We start from the raw sequence: 12,843 nt of genomic DNA, 5'->3' as shown, positions 1-12,843 counted from the left end.
ACGTTGTCATTGTCATTCTATCAGTTATGAAAGGGACTAGCTTCACAGATAGCTATAGTAGCCTAACAAAAGTTATTACCTGTTCATCTGCTGTAGGTGCATATGGAAAGACGGCTGGAACTGCATTCCTTGTCAGTGATGAACGTTTCGATTATGGGGGTTTTCAAAGTCGTCTGGTCTAAAATAATCACTACAAATTCGCAACTTTAATAGTCTCTGCCGGTGTCTCGTTGTCCAAGCCAGCAGAAATAAGTCACAGTTGGTTCCTTTCTGGATCTCTCAATGGAAATTTGTGGAAACTTTTTGCATGACCATCTATTTGGTTTATTTTTTACAATTTCGAAATGCACAACGAATCACCATGTTGCCAATTCCTTAATGTTTTTCAATATCGTTGTTCATGGCTACTACTAGCTAGCTAGACGTCCCGTCTGTAGTGCGCGCTTCTGTTCTGTGTTTACTTTTCGGCGCAGTACTACTAACCGGAGCAAAGTAAAATTCCGCCGCTGCTGAGAAACTAGTTCCTGTAAATGTAATGCGATCATTGAGATGTAAGAGTACCGGTAAGTTACTTTGATTTCTAACATTATTCTCTCAATAGACATTTACATCGACAGTCTGGCGTTATAATTTATTTGCTTTTGGTGTACTGTGGAGTGGGTAAAACTGTTTGTAATGGCAGGCTAGCTTATACCGTTGATTCGCGCTAGCCTAGCATCGGCGAACTATGCAACTGGAAGAACTGGATGAACATTTTTGAAAACTGTCTCCACTGATGAATAACAACCAGGCTAACTTGAAAATGAGGTCCGATGTCCAAAATCCCGAACCACCCCTTTAAAAGCGCTATATAAATGAAGGTGACTTGACTTGATGAGGACAAAAATGCCGGTCGCCGTAATGTTGCCAAGTAAGTCATGTTTCTGGATCAACATCTTTTGTTGATCCTGTAACAACATTCCTGTTTGAAAATATAGTCCTAACCCTAAACCTAACCCTACCCATAACTTAACCCTATGATAGATGAATAAGAATGGTGTAGAAGCCCCTAAGTCTTGTTCTAAGCATAAACTTGACATAAACTGTAAACTTGTCCCTCAAATCTGATTGGTTGTTTGCAATGTTGTTCCAAAATGAACAAAGATATTGATCCAGGAACATGTTGTACTCTGTAAAATCAAGTTCACCATTCAACAATATTCAAATTCAAATTTATTTTTGAATTTTATTTATTTATTCAATACCCCTTTGTAGAACACAAGGCTCATTTTTTTTCAATGAACACTGACAAATACTTTACAGTTATGCAAAATATAAGATGATACATATATTTTAATTGATGAGTTGTCAATATTTGGCCTAGGGTATGATTTTACCTCAAAATTCAACATATATGATAAAAAAAACGGTAACCGCAAATCCATGTCTCTCTGCCTGGATTCCAGTTGTTTCTGTGAATGGCAGTGATCTATGTCCTTCTCTTTTCTGTAGCTTTCTAGCCTGAGAAAACCTTGACGAACTTCTGGCAAATTTGAGCTTTGCTCTGCAAGTCCGTCTGGGCAAGTGCCCATTCAAGTCCATTTCAAATTTTTTACAAATCGAGGCACCAATCACAAACGTTGAGGTGGGCTTTACACAATGACGATCTCTCTGATTGGTTGGTAGGTCTATCCAATTCGTGCCCAGAGGCATTTGAACGACGTCCGTGGGTGACGGCCCTTTGGAAATGGGCTGTGAATGAACCTTCCCCAGACCTACTGTGTTACAACTGAGAAGGGTCTGGTGTCAACCAGGCTAGTAGCTTTCAGCAACCTGTAAAATGATAGCTCAGATTTCTAGTTGAATCTATTTATATAGTTAATCGCACAGCTGTTTTGCGCCATTTCAATGCCACTCAAGTCATTTTGCCACTCAGTGGGTGTAACCGCAGTGACTCCGCCTACTGTGCATACCCTCTTTATATTTAAATAAGTTGAATATAATTAATTAACTTCAAGAAAATGTACTTAATGTCTTAAATATATGTATAATTGTACCTTTTGTCCTGGGCTGATGTGAGCATTGACCTGTTTGAGGACAGGCTTCAGGGTGCTGTCGTACCTCACGCTCAGATTCTGGATCTGAATCTCACCCCGCTGAGGCCAACCTTCTGGAAGCTGAGACGCGGCTGAGAGAAACATTTAACCAAAGAGATAAGAGACGTACAATATACAGAGCAAGATGGACAGAATGTGAGAACACAGGAAAAGAAGTAGACAGATCTACTATATCCAGTGTTTAAATCAAGTCAAGTCACCTTCATTTATATAGCGCTTTTTCACTATATAGATTGTTTCAAAGCAGCTTTACAGTGATAACAGGAAATGACAGTAACAGAGATTGTTTTGGCTTTACAGCAGCTCTAGAATAAAGTTATTATCCAGCTAAAGTTTGTTTTGATTTGATTCACTTCTGTTGCAAAGATCATTGGTTATTTACTTACGGGCCGCTTACACGACACTGTTCTAACAGAAAACCCTTCATGCGTTTACTGATACTCACACAGCAGACCCTCGTAGTTTTCAGGTTCTGTCCTCAGCAGAGCTTTTATTCTCTTCACGGCTCCCAGCTGCACCTCCATGTCTGCCAGATTACGCACCATCCAGTTCAGGTAGTTGGAAACCTGAGAGATAAAATATAGAAACAGAAGTTGTCCAATATTGCTGAAGATCAGCATGTAGAAAGTTAGATGTATGTGTGTGTGGTCTTGCCATGAGTGCGTATGTGAGTCCCAGCCCCACCAGCCCAGTGGACAGGTGATTGTACTGGGAGTTTGTGATGGAGGCCACCGCTGCTATTAGGACAATAAAGGCCCCAATGTACTCCTGCAAAAGAGGTACAATAGTATAACCATTACTGTTGAGTAGTTCAGGAAGTAAAATACATTTTTGCTAGTATTTGATCAAATAAAAAATACATTTATTTTTTAAATGGAACAAACAGTACCAACTCTACAGATGCCACATATAAAGGGATTTCACACCAGGTTGTTCTAGGAATTTAGTTATAGGAACTAGCCACCAGGGTGGTTCTCTGAGAACTAATGGTTCCCTTAGGAACATTTTCCTGGTTGCATTTGCACCGCCAGTAGGAACTCTGAAGTGACGTGAGCCTGTTTTCAATGTTCGTAGAGTTCGTTTGTGAAGTAAATATATAGGCTATAATCTTTTTTTTAAATGGTGGCTGTTGTTTTTTTGCGTGCGTTCGGCCAATCAGCATACACTAACGTCACTGGTAGTTCCTATAGTGCTGGTTTAGACACTACTCTGAAGTAGGAGCTAAATTAGTTCCTCCAAAAGGAGTTCCTAGAACTAAAATCCTTCCTAGTTCCTGCGTTGCGAACACGCCAAAAAATGAGTTCTTCCGCCAATAGTTCTAGGAACTATGAAAAGGTTCCTCCGGTGCGAAAGCCCCTATAGTTACTGACTTGTGTGGCTAATAAACTCACCATTCGAACCTCCAGCCAGCGGTTCGCCGCTGTGAGGAAGAGAGAGGCCATGTTATTGGCATCTGTGAACTCTAGAAGTCTCTGTCTGAATCTAGGCTCATACCTTAGAGAGGAAAAAACAAGAAGAATCTGTTTAATACATTTTTATGGAAGGTATTTAGCAGATGCTCCCATCCAGAGTGACTGCCACGGTCAGCAGATGAGCAAATACAGCACTCAAACCCATAATTTTGCCCACCTGAAGGCTCTGATGGTTGTGAGCCCCTCTACGGTCTCAGAGAAGTGTGAGAGCAGAGGAAGCTGTGTGCTGTCTTCTAGCTGCTGGAGATCTCTGGAAATACAAGCACACAGGTCACTAACACTAACCATCTCAATAGAAAATCAAATTCTCTCATCATCTACTCATGCCATCACCAATGGACATGTCTTTTGGTGATGGCATTGGGAAAGGACACGTTTTTCAGATAAATATAAATAAATAAAAAAACACCTCTTTTAAGTCTATTTGAAGTGAAACAATAGGTGGGTGTAAAAAAAATAGGATTTTTAAAAACTTCAAACCATTGCTTCCGGGCAATATATGTCTGGACATAGGCTATATATATATATATATAAAGCGTCAGCTAACATTAGATGATATATATATATATATATATATATATATATATATATATATATATATATTATATATATATATATCAATCATCTCATGTTAGCTGACACTTTTGCAAAAACATCAGCTGAAGTCTATTGCAGATATAGATACATAGATATTCATACATGCATCTAACTATGGTTGTAGACGCACAGTCAACTTGCTCTCGAGTGTTGAGGGACCGGCTTTGACAATTCCAAAATGTATAAATTACGTATAGCAGCCCATATAAATGTCCGATAATGAGGCATTTATGTATATTACATCTATGCTTCAAGCGCCCGAGCTAAGAACTAATTGATTGGCAACGGTGACGGTCCCTTTGTCACATCCAGTGTTGACGGCCTCAACAATTGCTGTGTCTGGTGTAGACACAGTGTCAGAGTTGTTTATGTTCATTATTATTGTAATGTTACATGTTTTGAGACATGAGCAATTTAACGGCGTCTCGTGACTCTTTGCAGACTCTGCTCTGGCTGTGTGTGTTCATGTGTTTTGATGGAGGTGTGGTTTTGGATACGCTCTGAAGTGAGGGTGGGATCTTATGCTTTTAAAGCTAACTTGCTATTGCTATATATTCTGTATATATAAATACAAACCAGTACTTCTAGCTAACTGTTGTAAAAGAGTATTCATATTTTAGTTGTTTCGCTTCAGAAGTCAGTGATTCCTCCACTATGGTTGTAGGTAGTACCGTCATGATGGTTGTTTGTGCTGTTTTGACCGTCAACATTTGGGAGCATATTGACTTGCATCATACAGACACACAGATGGATTATTATTCTAAAAATCTTTGTGTTCATCTGAAGAAAGTAAGGGAGGGTGAGCAAATGATTAGAGAATAAGTATCTCTTAGCATTGAGACTAAATTTGTAGCTATAAAGGAATATTTCTTAATATACAACATAACAAAACAAATCTGGAAAAAAGTTTCTATGTAGTAATGGAGAAGCATATAGAATACTTTGGTTGCAATGGAGAAGTAAATGTCTTCAGATAAGTGATAAATGAATCGGATTGGTTACTTTGATGCGACTCTGAAGTATTTCTGGATGAAGTAGCAGGTGATGGCCAGTGGTGCTAGTACAATGAGGAAAACCGGCGTGACGTATGAAATCACACCCAGAGCCGACACACACAGCAGCGTGGAGCGACTCAAACACTCCAGGGTAGCGGGAATGTGCTGAAACATAGACAGAACGGATGCAAAATAAAATGCTATTACTAAATGCTGTTTCTGACCAAGTTAGGAATACTGCAACACACAAACATTTTATGATTTTTGTATCGAAACATCATACCTGATCTATCGTATTGGTATCGGAAGAGAAACGGTTTAATATGCTTCCTAAAGGAGTCGTTTCAAAGAGCCTGGAAAAAGAAAGAGGGAACAATTTGGGCAAGATTTCAAATTTCAATCTACTTCAAAGGATAAATCACATGACTCAAAGAAATATACTCAGCAAAAAAAAAAAAAAAAAAAGTTTTATAACTCATCAGTTTAAATTTTATTAAGCCTTAAAGTTCTGCATAATTAAGGGCGTGGCCACCTTAGTGACCGGTGGATTGCCGCTGCTGTCACTGCTAGCCGCTTGTCTGCTGTTTGTTAGCCGTCACGTCACCTCAGTTAGTCCCGCCTCTTTGCCCATTTTTGGTTATTCAGGAGTGACACGCTGCCTACGCCGCCCACTTTGGGCTTCAAAAATGCTCTTCAGAAACCTACGGGTGACGCTGCGGACACTACATCCATATTTTTTTTACAGTCTATGGGTCGAACTCAGCACAATAGGAACTACCAGTGACTTAAGTGTATGCTGATTGGTTGAATGCATGCCATACGAAACAGCACCAGCCATTTTTTTAAAAGCTAATGTTTATGGCATTTAACTGTCGCCATTGTCTGCGCCGTTGTGTTCTTTACTCAGCCCTCAATGATATGTAGCACTACAAGTTGTTGGAGGAGATTTCATCTCTTAGCCCTCCTTTCTGCTCTTTCCATCGCATAACCTATACGTCTACATGCCATCTCTGTTATCACAAATCCAATGACACACAACAGAAACACAGCTGTTCCCAGAACTAACAAGATGTTTGGTCTGGGAACTCACCATTGGCAGGGCTCAATCCGAGGGGCGGGATAAACGGTTGTCTTTCAAATTCCCTCTGCACGCAATAGGATAGCGCTACAACCAACCAGAGCAACGAAGAAGGTGACGTAGTCAGAGCGAGTGTTTCTAGGCTAGTGTTTAGTTCACAGAAAGTGTATTTTGTCATCTGTGAAATGTACACAAGAAATTATACTTTTTTGTTCTATAGGAGTTTGAGAGCTGTAGTTCCCATCAACTTCCACTGTATGCAAAAGAGCAACTTATAACATCTCTTTTGGCATTCCACACAAAATATATTTACACAGGCAAAGAGCAATAAAACAAGACATGTTCACATACATAAACTCTCTCTCTCCTATGCAAACACTGGCCGGCCACCTTGTATTTAATACATACCCACACATACCATGACGCATAACAAATTATACACAACATACCATAATATTCCACATAAACACTTGATGATATGAAGGTTTAAGATGTACCTCATTGGGGCGAGAATAATATTACTGAGTAGACTGTGGTGCAGTTCTTTGGCCACCCGCAAGCCTGTCCACTCCACGGCCACTGATGTGGCCAGACACAGCACAATACCCAGACAACACAGCAAACTGAACACCAGCAGGTATGACGAGTGACTGAACCCAACGTCCTGTGGGGAGAACAATGCAGACACTTAAAAAAACACCAACTCACTTGGTATGTAGTTCATGAGTTGAAAGACTGAATATGTATACGGACAGGAATGGTTGATCATGCTGATCTCACTCACAACACATGTTGTCATGGTTATACTTGTACAACAGTGCAATATCTGCATATTTTAAGCATTTATTTGCCAATGTTATTGTTGCAGTGTGTTGCAGAATGATAGCTATAGCAATAACTCTATTAACAGCCACAACAACAGATAATAATGTTCTCCACATGCTGCACTTTTGTCATCTGCCACTTTAAATACTCAAGCTATTTAAATTCAGGTGGATTCTGATTGGCTGTCAATGTTTTTATCGTTTATCAGCTAACGTCCAACAATATAGTTCCTCATGCCGTTATCGCTGTGGTCTGGTCTTCCCCGCTCTCATAGAATTATGATTATTAAAACTAGAGTTTTACTAGAATAAAAAAATGAATGAATGAGCCTTAAGTGTATTTAAGTGTATTTAAGTGACTCTGAAATGATTTGCCTGCTAACAGTGTTATGGATTCTTTTCAATCACAAAAGAAGACTGAGGATTTTCTGACTGATTTTAATTTATGTACTGCAACCCTCCAAATGCTAATAGTACACCCTGAAAAAATAACAAAGTGAAAGAAAATCAATCTGGCAATCTAGGTGACTAAAAGGCTATTCATTACCGTAGAACTCCAGCAGAGAACATCAATAATGTGAACCAACTCAAAAACATAACTAATTAGTGGAAGTCTAAATCAGGGGTAAAGTCTACTTTACATTCTGTGCGGCGGCAAAGACGGCTGCTTAAAATGCGTTGAGCAATTATCTGAGCAGTGATGGAGGGTAAAGTATTGATCAGAATAAACTGGTTTGAGAAAATGCGGAAAATATGCCTTGTAGTGTCCCTAGAGGATAGAGCATGTGGATAAAATTAGATTTGTTTGCACTTATTGCACAGAGCAGCTGTGTGCGGAGAGGATATATAAACAGAACTTTTGAGCTTGACCTGAGGGAGATCTGGAGGTCCACTGGCTTCTTCAAAGTAGCACAATTTTAACCATCTGACTGACTCAAGCTGAGGTGTAGTAAATAAACTACCTAGCCTCTAACTCTGAACAACTGGATTCTAGTCTCACAGTGTTATCTGAGCTGTCACAGCACATACTAGCTCAAGGCTAAGCTCACCACAACATGCTCCTCCTCAGAGGCAGGGTGGTCTATTAATAAAGTGAAGTGATTGTATCTGGTTCTTAACACCTTCTCTTGTTTTTTCCTATGTGCCATTCAACATTTATGTGTCTCCTGGAAACGTAAAACACATTTTTTGTAGGATATTACAGTGTGGCATATTTATCATGGAGAATTTTTATAATCAACACAAGCAGCCAATTAAATAATGCATCTAAGCCATCTGAGGTCGATGAACTGCCTCTTCAGCAGGTGCAAACCATAAATTATGTAAATTGGAGCCAAAATGATCCAAGAGGGGATCCATATGCAGAGTAAATTTTCAAAGTAGAAATCAAATGTGCCAGACGTAAATTTTAGAATTTTTTTTCTGTAATTCTGTACAATACGGATCCACTTATATGCATTTATTAAGTAAGGGATAATGTACATCCAGCCAGTTGTTATCAGCCTGAAGGGGGGTTATTCTCAGATAACAACTGGCTGGATGTACATTATCCCGCTTATTGCACGGCTACTTGCCACGTAAGTAAATAATTAGACACACAATATTGATCTGAGTGTAAATATTTTATTAGCTCTTTAAATGCAAAGCTTCCGCAGAGAGAGCAGTTGCTAGCGCGGCAAGTTCAAACTAGATGGACATTTATGGGATACAGTTCAGTCATACCACTTATTACACAGAATTTCGTTGATTTGTTGATTTCAGATTTAAAAAAAAAAAAATTTTAACTGTAAAATTGTTCCTGATTGTTATCTTATAATCCAACAGCGTACAAAACAATAGACACAAAATGGCAGCAGCTGTGTTTGTATGAAACATTGGATAGAGTGAGTACACGATACTGGATGTCATAATTAAAAAACTGTACAAAAAATATTGATCCGACTGAGTTCTAATATTTCGTTCTAATATCGAATATTACCTCACCAAAAGCAAAACTTCCACAAAGAAAAAACGTTCCTAGCAATTGTATAGCGCTGCTGACAACATCAGTAACCCAGATGAGCCTGCGTTATCTGTTTTGAGCGGTTGTTATCTGGGAATAACATACCGCTGGATGGTGCGATTGACCAATCAGAATCAAGTATTCCACAGAGCCGTGTAATAATGCATATTAGTGCACCCGCATTGTAAAGAGTTACCAATTTTTTATTAAATTTAACAAATTTTAATATATCAGAGAAAAAACTAACAACCATCCATAACAATTCTGCAACCAGCATAGCATAGCAAGCTCTGACAACCACCCACAATGCAACCGTTTTAGCCACTAACATTTGTCAGAAAGTGTAAAAATCAAGTTCACATGTATGACCGTCTAACTTTACCTGCACTAGGGAGCAGTTGTGTGCAGCAGCGTCGATTTTGGCTGCGATGACTTTGGACGTCCAGTGAGCGAGCCAGTAGTCGATGGCCACCAGAATGGAGTGTTTGGTCAGCTGGGATAGCAGGAGCAGGAGAAGCAGGAGGAGGCCTGCAGAGCTCAGGTACGTCCCACAGGACCTCCAGGGAATGGTGGCTCTGTGCCTCATCACTTGAGACAGGTTATCTTCATCATCGCTCTCCACAGACTCTTCTATAGATATAGAAACATAGACAAACGAACTGAGAGACTGGATGGATGGATGGATAAGATTGTCTTACATACAATACATGTCAACTTGTCCCATCTATATAAAATAGCCTTGACCCAAGAACACAATTCAACCAATTCAACGTGCAAACGTAAATGTGGAGAGCACACCCCACTTGCTCTAAATTTAAAAAAGCGTCACACTGGCATTTTCAAAACGCAAGTGAAGGTGGATAGCAAAAGAAGGGAGAGATACTGGCAGAAGGAATAAACATGAATATAAAAAAGCCCAGCCAAACACTTGCACCATGCCAAGAATACCCTTGAGTGGCAGAGCAGTAATGCTGTGTGTATATATATAATGTTTAGGTCAGTAGAAGAGCATTTACACGCATTAGCACTCAGCACAATCTCAGTGCTGAAGAGACAGAACCATTCCCACATTCATTATCCAGTCATTCCAGCATGGTCTGGTCCGTCAGCAGATGTTAATTTGTTCACTCTACCACGTCACAATTAAAATCAACAATGCTTAGCAAACAAATCAAATGTGTATTATGATAGCCATATGCAAGGAGGTCTATAATAGTAAAATGACCATGCACAGAGAATGCAACGTGAGGTGACATTTACTTTTTCAGGCAAAGCTTTATTGTGTCAGTCACTGCAGTAAAAAGGCTAACCTTCCAATATAGCTTCAGTTGGAGCATATTGACATTTGGCCAACTGCCACATTACTGGCACTTGTCTGCCATCTGGAGAATAATCAATTATGACGGCGAGGGGGTGTAGAAATATAGAACAACTTTGGCCCTGGTGGGTAAGTAGGTTTCAGTGTCTGCCCAGAGACATTTCGGCACTCCGAGACTCGCCCCCCACAAAGAGGGTTTTAGAGAAGCCAGTTTGGCTGTTCCCTGCCAGTTATCCTATTCAAGGCGCCTAGTTCACTAATCGAAATACACCAGAGACCAGTTTTTTGAGACTGGTTCCCCTAGTAGGGCACCTGGCAGCGTGGAAACTTCTGCCAAATCTGTCTCAGTGGGTCATACAGACTATAAAATTGGATGACTAGTAATTTCCTACTACTCAATTCTGAAAAAACCCTCAGAGGTTTTAATTATTAGACCAAACATCCCTGCATGTAATAACCTAGAATACTGTCTATCACTTGATGGCTGCGCTGTCAAGTCTTCGTCACCAGTTAGGAACCTGGGTGTGCTCTGTAATATCAATCTTTCATTTGAAAGCCACATTTCTAGCATCTGTAAAAACATATTTTTCCATCTTAAAAATATATTTACATTACGACGTGCTCTCACTGACAAAAGCAGGAAAGTTCGTTCATGCGTTCTTAACCTCAAGGCTAGATTATTGTAATTCTCTACTGGGTCGTTGCTGTGCATGCAGAATAAACAAACTACAGCTGGTCCAAAATGCAGCAGCTCGAGTTCTTACTAGAACCAGGATATATGACCATATTAGCCCGGTTCTGTCAACACTGCATTGGCTCCCTATTAAACATCGTATGCATTTTAAAATTTTGCTAATTACTGACAAAGCACTAAATGTTTATCTCCCCGGTACTTGAGCGAGCTCTTAATACATTATAGTCCTTCATGTCTATTGTCTAAAAAAAAAAAAACTGTCTTCCTGGCCTTTCTGACACATTCTGTCAATTTAAATCTAGACTAAAAACATATCTTTTTATACTAGCATGCACAACGGATTGTTAGGCTGCATAAATTAAGTCATCCGGACCCGGGAACACTTCCCAATACACCCAATGTACTTACATCGTAAAAAGAATTGCATCTATGCTAATATTATTATTTCTGTTTATCCCAAGGTTCCCGTAGTCAACCATATCCGGTCCGTATCTAGATCAGATGGGTGACCTGCACCTATTAGTGCAGTGGAGTGGGTATTAAAAGGGTTGTATAATGCCCTTTCCACAAGATGTAAAATAAGTTTTCGATGTCCCAAGAGTGTATGTGAAGTTTTAGCTCAAAATACCAAGTTAGAATGGCAATTTCTAATGCCAGTTAGAAATTGTGTCCGACTTGAGACAGCTACCGACGTCATGTGACGTAATGGCATCAAAGAACCGCTAGAGTGATTCGAGGGTAGCCGGAGGACTCAGCCAGCATCCAGAACGTCTGCACGCTCTGATGACGACATAACTGATTGTCTGGATTCACCACATGACTGTGATCACGTGTGTTTCGTGTTTATTCTAAAAACTTCAGTTCCACAAATGTTCACAAATCTGTTTTTTATAACAGTAAAAGCTCTTTTCATGTAGTCACGATATTATATTGTGTCATGTTTATCAAAATAAAACTGATAAAAAACATAGACCCCATTGGCATTTAAATAGTATAGGCTTATGTTGATCTTTATTCTTGTACAAACAGACGCTGTATTTAGCAGTACTAAAACGTATAACAGAAACAGAAACGTATCTGAAACGTCAGTGTATTTGACAAATATTGCATTTATTTCACTTCAGCTCTGGTAAAGTACGCAAAAACACCAAGTGAGCGGTCACTACGGGAAACAGAAAGTATCTGACTTCACGTCTCTGTTTTCAGCTCCTCCCGGCCTGCACGAGACAACTCTCACCTATCGGTTACATCCAGCCGCAGCCGATGTCGAACACACCTTTTAACTCCAACCCTAATCAAAAACACCTGAACCAGATAATCAGGATTATTTGAAAATGACAGGTTCATTGGTGCAGGGTTGTAACTGGAGTCTGCAGGAAGGTAGCGGGAGCAGGAGCAGGATTTGCTACCCCTTCTCTATACCAACTGCACTTTGCTCGTCACAAGCAGAGACCTGGATAATGCCTATACGTTTCTCTGTCCCACTGGGAAGGAGAACTATGTGAGGATCTTATTTCTTAAATACAGCTTCATTACAACACTCAGTTTCAAGATCAGGGACCTCAGCCATCAGTCAGTGGATCCTGGACTTCCTGACAGACGGTGAGGGTGGGCATCCAAACATCTTGGCAAAGACCATTCACATCAACAGCTTGGTCAGGAATGCACAGCAATGACTATATTATATCAGGATCCTGAGTAAGTTCAAGATGCCACCCCAGAAGATCATATCCAGGTGGACTCTTTTTCCAGGTGGAATGAAGATTT

At 39.9% G+C, this 12,843-nt stretch overlaps 1 protein-coding gene and 1 long non-coding RNA gene across 4 annotated transcripts in view; one reads left to right on the top strand and one right to left on the bottom strand.

The window, feature by feature from the left end:
- Nucleotides 1-12,843, bottom strand: part of abcc8 (ATP-binding cassette, sub-family C (CFTR/MRP), member 8) — a 72,427-nt gene that overhangs the window by 5,541 nt on the left and 54,043 nt on the right. For 2 of the 3 annotated variants that reach the window (XM_079604359.1, XM_079604360.1), the window contains exons 26-34: nt 9,447-9,694; nt 6,736-6,902; nt 5,444-5,513; nt 5,168-5,325; nt 3,726-3,818; nt 3,488-3,590; nt 2,751-2,864; nt 2,542-2,662; nt 2,037-2,167 (exon numbers count right to left, since the gene is read on the bottom strand). In XM_079604359.1, coding sequence (XP_079460485.1) covers nt 2,037-2,167; nt 2,542-2,662; nt 2,751-2,864; nt 3,488-3,590; nt 3,726-3,818; nt 5,168-5,325; nt 5,444-5,513; nt 6,736-6,902; nt 9,447-9,694 — 1,205 coding nt within the window. The remainder of the gene's footprint in view (nt 1-2,036; nt 2,168-2,541; nt 2,663-2,750; nt 2,865-3,487; nt 3,591-3,725; nt 3,819-5,167; nt 5,326-5,443; nt 5,514-6,735; nt 6,903-9,446; nt 9,695-12,843) is intronic. The other variant, XR_013796612.1, reaches the window with a different exon arrangement.
- Nucleotides 1-12,843, top strand: part of LOC306994056 — a 48,698-nt gene that overhangs the window by 14,827 nt on the left and 21,028 nt on the right. The window contains exon 2 of the long non-coding RNA XR_013796613.1: nt 9,456-9,605. This is a non-coding gene — a long non-coding RNA (uncharacterized lncRNA). The remainder of the gene's footprint in view (nt 1-9,455; nt 9,606-12,843) is intronic.

Source organism: Phoxinus phoxinus, assembly GCF_949152265.1.
Source record: "Phoxinus phoxinus genome assembly, chromosome: 25".
Classification (NCBI taxonomy): domain Eukaryota; kingdom Metazoa; phylum Chordata; class Actinopteri; order Cypriniformes; family Leuciscidae; genus Phoxinus; species Phoxinus phoxinus.
The sequence above is the reverse complement of the archived record's forward strand: the minus strand, read 5'-3'. Positions and strand labels throughout refer to the sequence as shown.